The 17,292-nt window shown below is 38.9% G+C and overlaps 1 protein-coding gene across 5 annotated transcripts in view; it reads left to right on the forward strand.

Moving 5' to 3' along the window:
* The first annotated feature begins 4,529 nt into the window (after window positions 1-4,529).
* BCAS4 (breast carcinoma amplified sequence 4) overlaps window positions 4,530-17,292 on the forward strand; it is a 38,309-nt gene continuing 25,546 nt past the window's right edge. For 3 of the 5 annotated variants that reach the window (XR_014174889.1, XR_014174890.1, XR_014174891.1), the window contains exons 1-3: window positions 4,530-4,869; window positions 13,387-13,458; window positions 17,128-17,229. Coding sequence is in view for 1 of the 5 variants with exons in the window: in XM_081947045.1 (XP_081803171.1) it covers window positions 4,642-4,869; window positions 13,387-13,458; window positions 17,128-17,229 (402 nt within the window). In the remaining 4 variants the exon portion in view is untranslated. The remainder of the gene's footprint in view (window positions 4,870-13,386; window positions 13,459-17,127; window positions 17,230-17,292) is intronic. The other 2 variants (XR_014174892.1, XM_081947045.1) reach the window with 2 other exon arrangements.

Consider the following 17,292-nt stretch of genomic DNA (forward strand, 5'->3'; position numbering starts at 1 on the left):
TAGAAGTGGCACTCGAAATTGTCTAAACAGGCTTCATTTTAGTAGTCTGGGTATCTTCTTACATCATCATTCCTTAAACCTAGAAACATCCCAAGTTATGTGTGTGGGAAGGATAATGGGAAAGAAGTTGTAATGATGATGACAGAAAATATTGTTTGGTCTCAGAAATTAAGTAGGTGTAGACCTGGCTGATACTGGATGGAAGACTATGATGAAATAACACTAATGACAGGGTGTCATCGGTGGAAATGCAATCATTAGAAATTAGACACAACTCAGTGGCGCCTAACTAAGGACCGTGACAAAGTAAAGGTTGTAACACAAGACATTGTGCTTATTCTATATGTGTACATGTAGAATTATATGTGTAAAAGAAGCACATACCTAGCAGGAAATGGTTTGAAAATGTAATGTTTAAGAGAAACTTGTCCTTCAGTGTTAACTATCTCAGCTGGAAGGAAGAAACATGACATTCTCAATCTGAGGCTGGAAATAGAAACCAAACAGAACAGAATAAGAGAGTTGGAAGGGAATTTGGAGGTCATCTAGTCAATCCCCTGCGTGAGGAGGAGACCTCATACCATTTCAGACACATAGCTGTTCAGCCTCTTCTTGAAAGCCTCCAGGCATCCACAACATCTGAAGGCAAGCCATTCCACTGGTTGATTGTTCTCACCGTTAGGAAATTTCTCCTTAATTCTAGGTTGCTTCTCTCCTTGATTGGTTTCCATCCAAATATAGATAGCAGCTACATCATCCCCTGCATTAAAACTTATTTCTAGCCAACCCATGTGGACTTGGGACTGGTGAACAGTGTTGGCCTACCACTTATGTGGTTTCCATATTCCATATAGAGAAGCTACAAAACACACACACACACACACACACACACACACACAAAGCCATTTTAAGGTGGCATCTTAAGCAGACAATTGTGAATGACCAACAACTAACAGTTAATTTTGTATTCCTTCAGTGAAAAAGGAAAAAAATGATTGAGACCTTTTTTCTTCTTCTTTTAGAAAAACTTTTTATTTGAATTGCATTTAAATAATCGCTACCTGCAGTGAGGGTTTAATAATACAGCACTTAATTGTTTATAAAGTATTAAACAGCCTGCACTAGATAAATCTGGTGTTAGAACAGAGATAATTTTCCTTGTCATAAAAATGGTGGCAGGGTTGCCATCTAGTGATGGAAAAAGGAATTGCTTGAATAAGTTATATACAGTATGTGTAGTGGAGATAACAAGAGAGAGTATGTTCAATAACCTGTTGGAGTTATTAATTATTGTGTAAGTCTTATTGTTTTGCTTCAGCAGTCACAATGCAAGACTTTGCAAATGAGCATGTTTCTCTATAAGCAAATGTATTAAAGAATAATTGGAGGTATGAAGATGATACAACACTATTGTGTACAACACTGAAAATAAGGAAGACCTGGAAAAATGGATCTGGAAAACCAAGGTATAAAGTTAAAAAGTAGGACTGAATCTTAACATCAGGAAAAGAAAGATAATGACAACATCTGCAGATTGACATAAATTTTTTATAATCAACAAAGAGGAATTAGTTCGAGAATTTATCTTGCTTGGATCCAAAATTGTTCACGGTGGCAGTTCTACTCCTGAAATCAAATGCAGGATAACCTTAGGCCACACTGCAATGGTTAACATGAATAATATCTGGAAAAACAGACATATTGATGTAAATACAAAAAACAGGCTATTTAGCTCAATAGTCTTTTCTATACTGATGATCAAAGAAGAATTGATGCCTTTGAAGTGTGATGCTGGCATAAATTATTGCATTTAACATGGATAGCCAGCGTAACCAAGAGAGCATTGCTGAATCGTATAAAACCAGACACACCACTAGAAGCCAAAATCATAAGACTACGTCTGATTTACTTTGGCCATGTCATGCCTGCAAATTCATTAGAGAAGTCAATGAAAGAAGCTGTGCTGGACAGGATAGAATAGAGACCACTTTTGATTGATGTCAAATCAATCAAAGGGAAGGAAAGAAGGGAGGGAGGGAGGGAAGGGGAAGGAAGGAAGGAAGGAAGATGGGTGGATGGATGGATGGATGGATGGATGGATGGAAGGAAGGAAGGAAGGAAGGAAGGAAGGAAGGAAGGAAGGAAGGAAGGAAGGAAGGAAGGAAGGAAGGAAGGAAGGAAGGAAGATTTCCAATGCTCTTTGGCAGCTTCCCACTAGGAAACTCCATGAGACGGCTGAGAGGAAGTCAAAAGTCTCTTTTGCTCCCACTGCTATTTTTGCCTACTCATGAACATCCTGGTTCTCTGTTTAGGTAAGAAAATATCTCTGAAATCTAGACAGCATACTAAAAAGCAGAGACATCACCCTGCCAACCAAAGTGCATATAGTCAAGGCTATGGTTTTCCCAGTTGCAATGTATGGCTGTGAAAGTTGGACCATAAGAAAGGCTGAGCGCCAAAGAATTGAGGCCTTTGAACTATAGTGCTGGAGGAGACTCCTGCGAGTCCCTTGGACTGCAAGGCAATCAAACCAGTCAGTCCTAGAGGAGATCAACCCTGACTGCTCTTTAGAAGGCCAGATCCTGAAGAGGAAACTCATATACTTTGGCCACCTAATGAGAAGGAAGGACTCACTGGAGAAGAGCCTAATGCTGGGAAAGATTGAGGGCAAAAGAAGAAGGGGACGACAGAGAATGAGGTGGCTGGATGGAGTCACCAAAGCAGTCGGCATGAGTTAAATGTACTCCAGAGGATGGTAAGGACAGGAAGGCCTGGAAGAATGTTGTCCATGGGGTTGCGATGGGTAGGACACGACTTCGCAACTAACAACAACAAAAGTCCCATCTTAGGCACAAAGCTAGAGGTGTGACCTTGGACCAGTCACTTTCTCTTAGCCCTGAGAAGGAGACAAGGGCAGAATACTTCTGAAAAACTTTGCCAAGGAACCTGCAGGAGCTTCTCCAGGCAGTCTCTGAGAATCGAGCATGATTGAACAAAAATATATGTATATGCAGACACAGATACACAGCAGAGAAGGCAGGACCAAACTAAATTCGATTTGATTTGCTGTTTTACTGTCTGTTCTTCACTTAGCTGGAACTGCATAATAAAAGTACTGCTATTATGAATCTATAGAAGATGCCGTGGATTCAATTACAATCTTTCCAACATGTGTTTCTTGAAAACTTCTCACAAATGAAGGCAAACATATATGTCCCAGGATAATGTTGCAGGATCTTATCTGGGTCGGTCACCAGGACCAGAGGTTTAGTCTTCTGAACTTTTGGGCTCATGCTGGAGTCCATCTTCAGGGAACTTCTCCGTATGCTTTGGGCTGTTCTGTGTGGGGCTTATATGGTGCCTGGTTGTGTGTTTTAGTTTGTTGAGAATTTTAGTTGTTGAGAAGTTTTAAAAAATCTTCATAGTCTTTCCCATAGAGAATCCCAAAGCAATTCAAATTTTAAGAATAGTTAAAACTGTTAAAGCAAAACCATTTCGCAACGGGAGAAAGAAAAGAGATTTTTGGGGGGAAAGAAACCCAACACTATTATTCATTCAAAGGTGACTTGAGTGAAAATGCAGGTTTTCAAATGTCCATGGAAATTCTCAGTCATCCAGGTCATGGTTGTCCCAAAGGTGCTTTTTTCAAGAGGCAACTGGACTTTCTGGTTTTTCTTTAAAGACGTTTCACTTCTCATCCAAGAAGCTTCTCCAGCTCTGACTGGATGGTGGGGAATGGAAGGATTTATACTCCTTTGCATACTTTTAGAGAGTCATTGAGGCCACCTAGAACTTTTACTGTGCCATCAGGGTCACCTGATTAGTGCAAATGGGTGTGGACCCTTGGAACTGTTGAAAGGACTGTGTTGCAGATTGGAGAGAGATGATATTGTATCCCTCGCCCTCAGTTTCTCAACTCGAGGGCTGTTAACTGAACATAGATGGCCTCTTTGACCCCTCTTTCAAACCAGCGGTCCTTTGTGGACTTTGCTGTCTTCAAAAGTGTGGCCTTTGCCTTTTAAATGCAGATGGGCTGCTGAATCATGTCCCAATGGATTTCCGCTCCAAACTCGATTGCAGAAAATCTGACTTCAGCAACAGAGTGGTCAATGCCTGGAATGCACTACCTGACTCTGTGGTTTCATTCCCAAACCCTCGTAACTTTAACCTTAAACTCTCTACTGTTGACCTCACCCCATTCCTAACAGGCCTGCAAGGAGCGTGCATAAGCGCACCAGTGTACCTACCGTCCTGTCCTACTATTCCTTTGTATTTGTATTCATTTCACACATTCATAATCATGTCTATACTTAGATCTGTTATCTAATTCATGCTTGACGAAATAAATAAAAAATAAATAAATAAAATGTTGGGCCATGCCGGGTTTCAGCCAGTTCCCCTCCTGAGTAAACCCCCCCCCCATGTGACATCCGCGACCTTAAGACCCAACAGCTTCCGAAAGCGCAATTCTGGTCCCTGCTCGCTAGGAGGCGCCCTGACTCCGTCCGCCGAAAACCAGGCTCCCGAAGGAGCCGCTTCAAAGCCCGGCGCCGCGCTTGCAAAGCTGCGGCAGCGAGAGAGGCGCCGGTTGGCTGTTGGCTGCGCCGCTGCCCCCGGCCCGAGAGAAGGCGCGCGGCTGACATGAGCCAGGCGGCCGCCGAAGGGGAAGCCGCAGCCTCCGGAGGCCGCCCATCACCGCCCGCCTACTCCTCTTCCTCCGCCTTCCCCGCAATCGACGGCTGGGCGGCGGAGCGGATTGCGGACGCCGCCGAGGACGGAGAGCCGCGGTCGAAGGCGGCAGCGGAGGAGAGGGATGCCGGCGGGGCTCGGCCGCTCGGTTACTGTCTGTCCCCTGAGACCGAGAAGGAGGTACGGTGGGAGGCTGCTGGGGTGGCCGGGTAGAGCCAAGCATTGCAAAGGGGAGGAGACACCCCTAGGCATCCTTAGGGGTTTGTGCACCTCGGGAGTGGGGATGCTTGGGAAGGGGATGCTTGGGGGGGGGGTGTGCTGGGTTCCCACGACCCACCGAATCCCAGGTTAGCCTACCGCGTTTTAGTTGAGCGTCTTGTCCGAACTTAGCCCCTGTGACTTATTCCGTGGATTGTGCAAATTCGGGACACTGAGTTCCTTGACTAACACGGGTTAATGGGTCGTATGGACGCAGCTCAATGCCAGGAGGCAATCTGCAGAGTGGCAGGCAGGCAGCTGAAGGATGTGAAAGGCATCCTTTACATCCGTGCCACTCTTGTGGGTTTGCCTCGTTATGGGCGTGCCTTCTGCTTTTTCTTTATTTTGTTCAGGGATCACGTTACCTCTGGAAGCAGTTACTCCACAGCGCAGTGAGGAATCCCTATATAATAATATAAATGATCCCAATACTTAAAAAAAAAACTATGATTAACTGTGGGGTGAGAACATTACCTGTTGGTTCGTCCTCGATCTTTCACTAGTGTTTTTTGATCCACCACATCCTTGGAAATCTTTGAGCTGGAATTGCTTGCACACATTTTTTTTCTTAAGCTGTTTTCAATCTTGAGGTCAGTCATCCTGTAGATTCATATTAAGTATCACAAGTTTCTGTTCTGTTTCTGCTACAGTTCAATATTTAAATAAAATGGAGAAAGTCACCAAAGGGAGACAAGGACAAAGGTCTCATCAATATTGTGAGGCCACTGCTTGGTTTGCTTACATCAGGGGTGTCCAAACTTGGGAACTTTAAGACTTGTGGACTTCAACTCCCAGAATTCCCCAGCCAGCCATGGATGGCTGGCTGGGGAATTCTGGGAGTTGAAGTCCACAAGTCTAAAGTTCCCAAGTTTGGACACCCCTGGCTTACATTAATTGGGAAATGTAATTTTAAGATGGAATTGACTCGTTCCCTGGAGGTTACAAGGTTAGGTTATATCTATATTCCACTTAATGTTCAAATTCATTTTAAACTATTGATATTAGTATCTAAAGAATTAAATTATTGAACATCGTTTGCATCTGTGGATTCATTGGGCTGTTAGCAACAACAGGCACAAGAAATAGGCCATTTTTCCATCTTGCACCTTTCTTATAGAGTTTATATTCTACCCAGTTTCACGTAAGGCACTTAAAACTTTTTTTCAAACTTATTTTTAAAGGCTATTTAGTTTGTTATGCTAAATTTATTTTTAATTGGCTGACTTTCTGAATATCTGAGCTGTGAATATTGTACTATTAACTTCCAAAAGTATTTTCAGTTGACTGAATTTCTGGATAATGCAAATTGTAAAAAATTGCATTGTTAGCATCTAGTATACTTTTTTTTAAAAAAAAATTGGAAGAGTGCCATATAAGAGAATAGTGAATTAAAAAACTTAATATCCAAAGAAATGGCCCATTAATAAAATACTGTAGTTGAATTATGTTTCTTACCACACACACACACACACACACATAGGAATGTCTTCAAGCATTTCAGCCTAGTTAAGGATTTTCAGGGCACACCATTTTATTGCAGAATATTGGAAGTGATCTCTTTTGAACAAAGCACAACTTTTTTTGTATGTTGGTATCTTAATGTCACTGTTGACTTCCTGGAGAACTCCATGCAATTTTGTTGGCAACATTTTTGGAAGTGACTTGACATTTCCTTTCTTTCTAGAGCTGAGAGATAGTGACTGGCTGAAGGTCACCCAGCTGGCTTTGTGCCTAAAATGGTATTAGAGCTCATTGTGTCCTGGTTTCTAGCCTGATGCCTTAACCACTACACCAAACTGGCTGGCTATATGAAGCTTACTGTTGAGTGAATCCAGAAATATTTTGTAAACATTGCAAAGAGACAAACACGAAAAGCAGTGTAACTTTCAGAGATCTCTCATCAGGAGGGTTGAGTAGATCGTTAAGATTTGTATGCATCAGAAGCACAATGCTGAAATTTGATTATTGATTATTTGGTAAATAATTATTGTGTGTGCGCATAGAACAAATATAAGCAAATGTATGCAAATTCACACAAAGACTATGAACTCTGATGCAGAGCTGGAAGACGTGAAAAAGCAGGTTAGGCACAGATTGCCATCGAGAAAATCTGTGTGGTGACTAACAGTTGACACCAACTTGATGACAAATATTCCAAGTCCAGTGTATATAAGATTTAATTTAATTCAGATTGAACTGATTTTTTAAAGATCTTTATGTAGTGTTTAAAGTAATACTGTTAATAAAAGGAAAAGTGGGTGATAAAAAATAATAGGCATACATGATTAATGAAATGAAAAGAGTACTTTTCCATACATTTAAGAGTTGTTGTATGTCTCTATACATAATATATACTAAGGTTATCCAAAACAAATGATGTAAGAAACAATAGAGACAATTTATACTGTTCAGCGTTTAATACCTGATTTCTGGCATTGTTGATATTTTAAAGTATAGTTTTCCCTTGTATTTCCAAGTGTGATCTGGGCAAATAAACCCTTGATCTCCAAACTGTTTAATTTCAACAGCTTAAAATCAGTGGTGGGTTCCTACCGGTTCGGCCCGGTTCGGCCAAACTGATAGTGGTTTGGTTGCCTGGGTCGCTGGAACCGGCAGCAACACAGGCCTACCATGCTCCTGAACCGCCATAGGCGCCACCATCTTGCTTTTTGCTTCTGCCTGAGTTATTTATAAAATAATAATAATAATAATAATAATAATAATAATAATAATAATAATAATAATAATAATACTTTAATTTATAGACTGCACCCTTTCCTAAACAGGACTCGGGGCGGTGTACAGTCATATTAAAAACAATGTGAATACAAAAATATAGATATACATAGATAAATAGACGGAGGAGGTAGGATATGCACTGTACAATAATAGATTAAGATTCGAATAAAAAATTAAAAATACCCTTAAAAACTACCCCAAAATAAGATGTTTGCCAGGAGGTTGAAAGTGGGACTATAAATCAGCTAAGCCAGCTAATTGGAACAGGTGGGTCTTAAGTTTCTGTCGGAAGGAGCGGAGGTCGGTAGTAGTTCTGATATCGGGGGGGAGGTCATTCCAGAGGGTTGGGCCCATCACAGAGAAGGCTCTACTCCTGGGCGCCGCCCGTTGACACTGCTTGGTGGACGGCACCCGGAGGAGTCCCTCCCTGTGGGAGCGGATTGGTCGCAGGGATGTATGAGGTGAGATGCGATCCCGCAGGTAACTAGGTCCCGTGCCATGAAGCGCTTTGAAGATGGTAACCAACACCTTGAAACGCACCCGAAAAACCACAGGCAGCCAGTGCAGCTCGCGCAGGAGTGGTGTTATATGGGAGTATCTGGTCCTCCCCATGATAGCCCGCGCGGCCGCATTCTGAACTAGCTGTAGTCTTCGGGCGCATCTCAAGGGGAGCCCCATGTAATAATACAAGGAATACAAGGAATCTAATAAATATATTATTTTTAAGTGGTAAAATAGGTGCTTTATTTGCAGGAATCTCACCTTAAAAATATCCAAAATGTCAATTTGGCCCACCTGGTTGCCTCATCCATTTTGGGAAGTTTGATGGTTGTCATGTTTCACAAAGCCCAATGCAATGCTTGGAGTTGCATGCTGCTAGTTAAACTGAAATCTTCTCCAGTCTGACCCTACTGTAGTAGATGTGAGCAGTTTGACTTGGGGTGGGAAGGTTGAACTGAACAGAGACACTGAATGAGGTTATTCTACACTTTGCCTCAGTCTACATTTTGTCCCTGTGACTTAGTTTACAGAGCAGACTTATCATTTGCTACTTCATAAATATTAATTTTTCCAGAATAAATTCAGTGAACTTCAACTGACACTTATTTAGATGTTTAAATGTGTGTGTGTGTGTTTAGAGTCAAGAAATTATTTCCCTCAAGACTGTTAAGAGAAAGATAAATACCTGAATTAGAGTGTCAGTTTTCTCCTACTTTGTTTCTATAATAGCATCAATATTGTTTTATATGCTCAGAGTAGCCCAAGGGAAGATCTAATCCTTAAGAGTCCATGCTATCTACTCCTACTCTTAACTTTTGTCATGTCTGTTTATGTTTGTGGAATAATGGCTACTAAACTTCCATGCCTCCGTTAATAAAAACAATCTAGCATAATTGCTTTTGAACATGTCTGCTATGCCCCATTCAAAGCAAAATACAAGATGTCATAAGCTTAACTAGCTTGGCTTGGTTTAGATATTCTATAATTAACTACATGAGTTTAGCCACATTTATGCCAAAGTATACCATCTTTAAATAGGGTTTTTCTCTAGTATTGGGTTAAGTGGACATGTTTGTGAGGCTACTTTTAAATACAAATTTATATGAGTAGATTTTTTGGGCTTGTTTCCTAGGAATGACTTGTTGGTTGTTCAAGATTGTGTCACTTCTCACTTTCCCTTCTAATCTATAATCTAGAGCAGTGGTGTCAAACTGGCGGCATCACATCATCATATGATGTATCGTGATTTTTCCCCTTCGCTAAACCAGGGGTGGGTGTGGCCAGCACATGACGCATGCAGCCTGCGGGGCGTGAGTTTCTGGTAGTTTTCAGTGAAGGCAAACCAGATCAGTACTGCTTAACCAAGTGAAAGAAAAGTGAACACATAAATCTTTAGGCACAAAGTTTATTTCCTGTTGATTTTATGGATGATGGGTGAACCCAAAATGAATATTTCAATTAGGGGTGCAAAATAATTTTGCTGTGGGTTACACTGAATTTGTGGGTTCTGGAGAATTTGTGTGTTCTGCTTCTGCCAGACTTCATAATACCAGTGTATGTTTTTCAGCAAAAATAAGCAGAAAACCTGTATATAAAAAGAAGGTACAGTATATTATGGAAAGTAGTATACAAATAGTAGTAAGTAGTCAAATATTACACTGAAGAAATGTGTATAGAAGAAGCCTGCACTAGAAAATTGTTAAAGAACAAAAACAAGGTAAATTATTTTGTCCAAAAATTAATTAGTACTTAAATCAGAGAAAAAATATTGTTAGCAAATATTGTGAATGTAAGTAACAATGATTTTTTGTGTGTGGATTTTTACAATGGAGTTCTGCCATATTAACATGAATGGCAAAGTAAATGGAATTTTTAGTGTTCTCCTTAGTTAAAACATCGAACATAAAACATAGAATCATAGATGTGGAAGGACCTCAGAGCAGAGGTGAGTTGCTCCTGGATCGGCCAAACTGGTGGTGGCGGCAGCGGGAGGCTCCGGCCAGGCGCGCAAGCACGAGCAAACCAGTAGCGCTGGGATTTGAACCCCACCTCTGCCTCAGAGGTCTTCTAGTCCAACCCCTTGATCAAGGCAGGAGACCTTATATTATCCTGGTCATATGTTTGTCCAGTCTATTTTTGAAAACCTCCAGTGATGGATGTGGTTGAGTAAGATCTAAGTGAGAATAATAATCTCCTGAAGGAATATGTTCTTAATTCCTTATTGAAAAAAACAGTCTGATTTTTTCTCCAAGTTTATTATCAATGTAACAAACTATTAATAAATATAATCAATAAAACTGCAAACTTAATACATTTGTGCCCGCTACAGTAACTCTTTAATCTGAATTCATGTCGCACTGGGGATGAGGACAATTGATACCATGTCAGTTTTGAATTCCAAATTTGCAACTGATCCAAATTACATAATATGGATCATTTGCTTGACAGTGTCCTTAACAATGAGCAATATTTTCTGCTTTTAATTTTTCTTGTTTGGTGTAAATTAGTTCCTCACAGTGGCACGGCAATAATCATTTTCATTTTAACAGAAGAAAGTGATAATTGAAATCCCATGGAGTCGAAAATGAAATCTGGCTTAGGAACACTTAATTCATAACATTTCAGAACATATTTCAGAGTGCTCTTATCTATCAGAAAGGCATTGCCAAATATAGCACTATCTGGAAACATAATTTTATTTCTGGTTCTACCTGATTTAGAAAAACACTGCAATATTTAAGTGTCTTCCCTGAAGTAATCTTTCAATCCGTTTTTCCAACACTGCCATTCAGAAGGCCTACTGATTCAGATATTAGTAGAGATAATGCCCAAATATGTTTATGTATTATATTCTATAAATTTAGCCCACCGTCTATTTGAAATCTCAGTGGGAGTATCAGTTTAAATGTTTTTCAAATAAACAAGATGGATTATTGAAAATACTCTGCTCCAGTCTTTACGTATGTCCTTGTTTGTGTTTTGAACCAATACAGAAATATCAAAAGAAAATTTTTGACTAATAATAGATATTCAGCTATATCATAGATTTGTCTCAATCCTTCAGAGACTCACAATTCAAATAGCTTGGCGATTGTAGAGCTACCAACAGGCAATGGGTGTGGGTGAACAATTGTCATATGTAAAGTATTCCTAAACATCCTGCCTGCTTGTGGAAAGGATACCAGAGGAAATAAGGAGAATATGATGTGATGTTTATGTAAGGCCTGTTCCTTGAAATATTAGAAGAGCTGATTTCAAGTGATAGTCTGTGACCTAAAAAGTGAAATATAATTCTGATAATAGGGATTATTTAAGGCTTTTAAAGGTGCTGTTGAACTTTACATAAATTCAGATAGATAGATGATGATAGATGATAGATAGATAGATAGATAGATAGATAGATAGATAGATAGATAGATAGATAGATGATAGATAGATAGATGATAGACAGATAGATAGATAGATGATAGATAGATAGATAGATAGATGATAGATAGATAGATAGATAGATAGATAGATAGATAGATAGATGATAGATAGATGATAGAGAGATAGATAGATGATAGATAGATAGATGATAGATAGATAGATGATAGATATGTGTGTGTGTGTGTGTGTGTGTGTGTAAAAAAGGATATGTACTGAAATAAAGAAGAAAGCAAAAATAATATTTAATTTTGTAATCATAACTTTTAATAGAGAAATACTATAATAAAGGCATTCCTTGACTTACTTTATGGTGATTAGCAACTGTCTGAAGTTATGAAGGAACAAAAAAATTTCAAGTTCCGACAACCAACCCACCACCCTGCAGCCACCCCAAAGTCACATCGTATTTTGAGGATGCTGGGCAACCAGCCCATATTTATGGCTGTTTACAATGTCCCACTGTCCCATAACCATGATATATGATTTTTTTTTGCCACAAGCTGGCATGTACTTCCAGTTTCTGCAGACAATGGGCTTACTTGACGACCATGGCATTTGTTTAATGACAGCAGAATCCCTTAATGATTGCTGCAAAAAGATGTCATAAAATCAGGTCAGTCAGAGGTTGACCCATTTAATGACTGGCACCTCTTATGACCGCAATGCCAACCTTGCTTCCGGTCATAATTCAAGGGTTACCTGTAGTGATAAAGTAGGGGAAGAAAGCAGTTTTAGAACAAATAGTGATGATGGCATAGGAATCAGGAATCCGTCACGAGTGTTTCCACTCATAATTCTAACCAAGATTTTCTAAAACATGGTTTGTTGGATAAATGATAGTGATCTGGCTTGTACATAAGCCATAATGGATGATGCCATACAGGGTGTTAAGCTGAAAATACACGAACTGTTTTAAAGGCACTGTTTGCTTTAAACAAGGATAACACTTGATGGAGTACCTAGTTATAGTAGGAGTATCTATTTTAATTCAGTTCAGATACCTAGTATTTTCACCTTTTAATAATGCTTCAACATTCATTTTGAATAATCATGCTTAACCTGATCCAAAATTGAAAGGCCACCAGGTTGCAGAAGATAAGATAATAGATTCTATTACATTTCAAGCAGAATTCTCACTATCAGATTTAAAGAAAATGTTTCTGTTCTATAAACATTCCAAAAGAAAAAAGTAGTTTTAAATTTGTAAAAAAAGTTAGCTTTTTCTGTCACTTTCCTTTCCAAAACATGAAGTAATTGGAAAATTATGTGATTTTACTGTAGATTATGTTACATGTTTCTTTCAAATGGTACTATGAGAAAAAGGACAATTGTTAAAAATTTAACCCTGCATTATTTCAGATTCGCTCAAAGACCATTTTATACATATTCCAATAATTGTTTTAAATTGGGGAACTTGTTTCAAATAGATTCTTAGATGGTGAACTCCATCACCTTAAATGGGTTTTCACCAACAAAATGCTTTCTGCAAAGAGTGGGTTACTCTGATATTGGGAAGGATTCAAGCAAGAAAATTTTGCATGCTTGTCATCGAGAAAAAACATGGAGAATCAAGTTTGTCAAGATGGCATTTTTTTAAAAAAATTGCGTTCTGTATTTAGGTTCACATAATTTAATCTGAAATAGAAAAATTGTGTTCAACTTTCAGAATTTAATTTTGTTAAATAAATCAAAAGTCATTCAATTTTGGGATACAGAGGATGTTCTCACTTTGCAGGGGCAGTAATTTTTAAATTATCTCTTTATTTCCAGATGAAAGAAGTAGAAGAATGTATAGAAGAGATGTTAATAAGGCTGGATGAGTTCTGTGGTATGACTGATATGGTATGTTTAGCTTCTGAAGACCTTGGAGAATCTAAATGCTTCCTCTTATGTTATCTCCTCTGGAGGCCATCTTGAGAGCGATTTAGAAACAGCAGCTCAGCTGCAGTGAGCTGTGTGGGGAGAGGGAGCTACAGGACTTTCTCTCTTCTCTCTCACTCCAGCAAGCACGCTCACACATACACATGCTCACATTCTTCCTGAGGCAGCCATCTTGATAACAACCTTCTCTGAAATGGTTTTTATTACTGAGAACAGTGGTGGTTAAGCCACAAGGTGGCACCGTGGTGCACAAATACTTACGGGCCTAGACAAGTGCTCTTGTAAATTTTATGTGCACCATTCTTACCTGCATGCATAGACACAATAAGAAGCTCTGCTCACAGTTTCTCCTTGAGGATGCTTGAATATCATATGAAAGATTCCCTGGGTTAGTTCTAGAGAGAAATTTTGCGCACACTGCCCAAGATTTCCCCTCTCTGTTTCAGTGGAGAAGATAACCTAATGCCATGATGTTGATAGGTGTCCAAAGGTCATCTTGGAAAGTGGCTGTGGACTTTTTGCTTGAGGACCAAAAAACAAATTCCCAAGAGGCCCATTGATCTTGTGTCATGAAAATTGAGCACAGTACTTTGCAACTGGTGATTTTAAATACAGTCCTGTTCATATCATCCGTGCAAATATCGCATAACTTCTTTAATCAGTGCTTTGCATTGCAATGATTTGTGGGCCTCTTTTTTAATCATTGCATTCTAATTCATGATAAATAAAGTGTGACCCACATCAGCTTAGTTTAGAAAACAATGCTTAAAAGGCTTTCCAAAGAGCATTACATATTTATTAAGCACGTAGTGCATCGGCAAACGGTAACTTGCCTTTCCTAAGTATATGTACATTGTTTTTACAGGTATTCAGATTCTGCCATTTCAGATTTCTCTGCTCCAGTTGTAATCAACAAAATATTTAAGGTTACTTTCCTGGGAATGATCTCTTATCGATTTCAAGAACATATGTTTCTGCATGATAATGGTAGAGTTATATCTGTTAGTGTCTCGCTTTGTAACTTCGTTGTCATTGTTTTCTTTGCTGTCTCTTGTATCCAAGGAACAGGCAGTTATTTTTATTATGTTTTTATTGGATTAAATTTTTTGCAGTCTGCAGTTCAATATATTGCAGTACATTACAATAATGGTTAAACACAACAATAGCATGAAATACAGCAGAAAAAAAGAAGTACTAAAAGCTTAGAACTCAAAAATAATATGATTTCCTGATGAGTCTTCTCTGCATTGACAATGTATTTGAGACTTTACTTATAATACGTTTTTTGAATAAGATACTTTTTGTTCTAATGAGATGTTTTGACTAGTTAACAATCCAAAATCACTTAGATAGATTCAATAAATATTCAGATTTCCCAGAACACTTTTTATCTAGCCTCTTATAGAAAAAGAGGACCAACTAACTTCATTTGTTCCTCATTAATTGAAAGACTTAGAAGATAAAGTAAAACCAGGGAGAGCTTTGAAGAGGGTAACAAATAATGTTGATGGATCAAACTTGAAAGAAGCAGGCGTTCATAAATTTAAACCAAAGTATAATTCAATGGCAGGAGAAGCTCATGGGAAAACTCCCCCAACATGTAATGTTATAAACATAATTTCAAACAATTCCAATGGTGGAAAGAAAGTAGAAGGTATCAGAAGAAACCACTGAGAATACCATAGAGGAAAAAAATAGCAACATAACAAAAATGGTTTAATATGTTATTACATTAGCATAGTTGTTGTTACTTTATCCTACCCTTTTTAATTTTTGAGTAAATTCAAGGAAGCAAACACTACTCCTGCCTCTTATTCTCTCTGGTTTTTTTTTTAAAGGATTCTATTTCAGCAAAGGCGTGCATAAAAAAAGAAAAGTATTTGCTACACATTTCTTTCCTTACAAAGTGCATAAAGATTTCTCTAGGAGAGGGAAAACTAAGCATCAGTTAATGTGGAATGAAAATTTCCAGGAAAAGCTAGGGCTGTAGGCTGGATTGAGATATTGATTTAACATTCTAAGAGAAGATAGTGGTAAACTATTTACCTATTGTTGACCAAAACCCAATATTAAGATGACTATGAAGTCACCAGAAATCGGGCTTTATCTTAAAGATGCTGGAGCTTTTATGGTAAGACAATGTAGACTGTGAATTAAAAGGACAGCAGCTCTTGCTTTAGCTTCAGAAAACTTCACATTTTTGTTACATGCACTTGTGTTGTTTACAACAATCAGCTTTTTCTATTGATTCTCCTGTACCCAGATCATGTTGTGTTGATTTTACTTGACAGTTTCTGATGGTATGTTTCCAAAACATACTAATTATTATTTGTTCAATGTACGTACACATATTACTGTTCTCTGCCCCCCAAAAAGGGGGCATTACCAATTTTGTGTTTGTTTTATTGTCAAAGAAGAAGGGCTGCTCCTATAATACTGTAGGGTTTCCCTTCATCCTTCTACAGGTGATAAATATATTTCCTTTCCTTTCTTTTCCTCTCCTCCTTCCCCCTTTTTTTCCTTTTCCTTTTTTCCCCTTTCCTTTCCCTTCCCTTCCCCCCTCTACCCTACCTTACCCTACCCTCTCATTTGTCTCAAATGATGTAGGGTCTTCTGTTTGAACAGGAGGGTTAGATTAGAAGACCACCAAAGTCCCTTTCAACCCTATTACTCTATGTTCCATGAGACCCTATTGCTGCTATTCTGCTGTTGTCTTCTAAAGAACTGGAGCCACCTGGGCTGTGCCAGTGTCTCTCAAAATTGTGCGTACAATAATGTAGCATTATATTGCTCAGCTGGCAATGCTGTAGGTATCCTAACTCTGCCTATTGCTGGATTTAATGCAAGTCTGGAAAAGCAAAACAGTAAATGGGTACAACTCTTCCCACCACTCACTCCCAAACAGAACAGAGCAACCTGTGTTCTCCTGAAAAATAAGGGGGGGGGGGAGAAAAATCAAAAGTAGAAGCATTGCTTCTGAACATCCTTTGTGATTTCAATCTGGGTTTGTTGTTTTTAGCTTTCTTCAACTAAAATAACAACAGAGCAGAGTGTAGAAGAAGAGCACAGAAAGGAATCTAAGAGAGGAGATATAGCCAGAACCCTAGAACCAGACCCATGCGAGTCCTGCTCCAGTTGTACAGTTGTAGGGTGCGTTGTCAGCTAATTAGTGATAGGCAGAAGAGGGTGGATAGCAAAGCCAGAATAGATATCGAAGAATTGTTTTTCTCGTAAGATGCTGCACACACAAAAATCAGAACAGCACCCCTGGCAGTGAATCAGCAGATGTAATGGAAGCATGCTAAGAATCAACTTTGGCCGGAGAAATGTATGTATTCTTGCAACCTTAAACTAAAATGTGAAACATCATGTGGCTTACGTAGAATGGAGTCCTAGTAGCTGGTAAAGGCACAAGCTGTCAGTGTAGCATAATTGAGGGTGAGCTACAGAACATATAATTCCTAGGAAGGAATCTACTGGTGTATTCATCTATACTGAATTTTTTAAAGGAAACTGTTTGGCACCATATAATACATAAAATGGTATCACTTGTATTTTTACAGTATACTAAATATCTTTTTGTATTTATTGGCAATGCTTTGTGATACTGATTTGTTTCCCCTCATGCAGATTAGGAGTGATACATCCATTCTCTTGGAAGAGATGATTCCACTTATTAAGGCCAAGGTTTCAGAAATGAACAATATCTACACAAAAGTGGATAAACTAGAGGTTTGTTGCTTACATTATGCAAAGTTGGAACAGAAGTCTATGCTTTCAAGTAGGTTCTGTTCT

Source organism: Natrix helvetica, assembly GCF_964273705.1.
Source record: "Natrix helvetica genome assembly, chromosome: 3".
NCBI lineage: Eukaryota > Metazoa > Chordata > Lepidosauria > Squamata > Natricidae > Natrix > Natrix helvetica.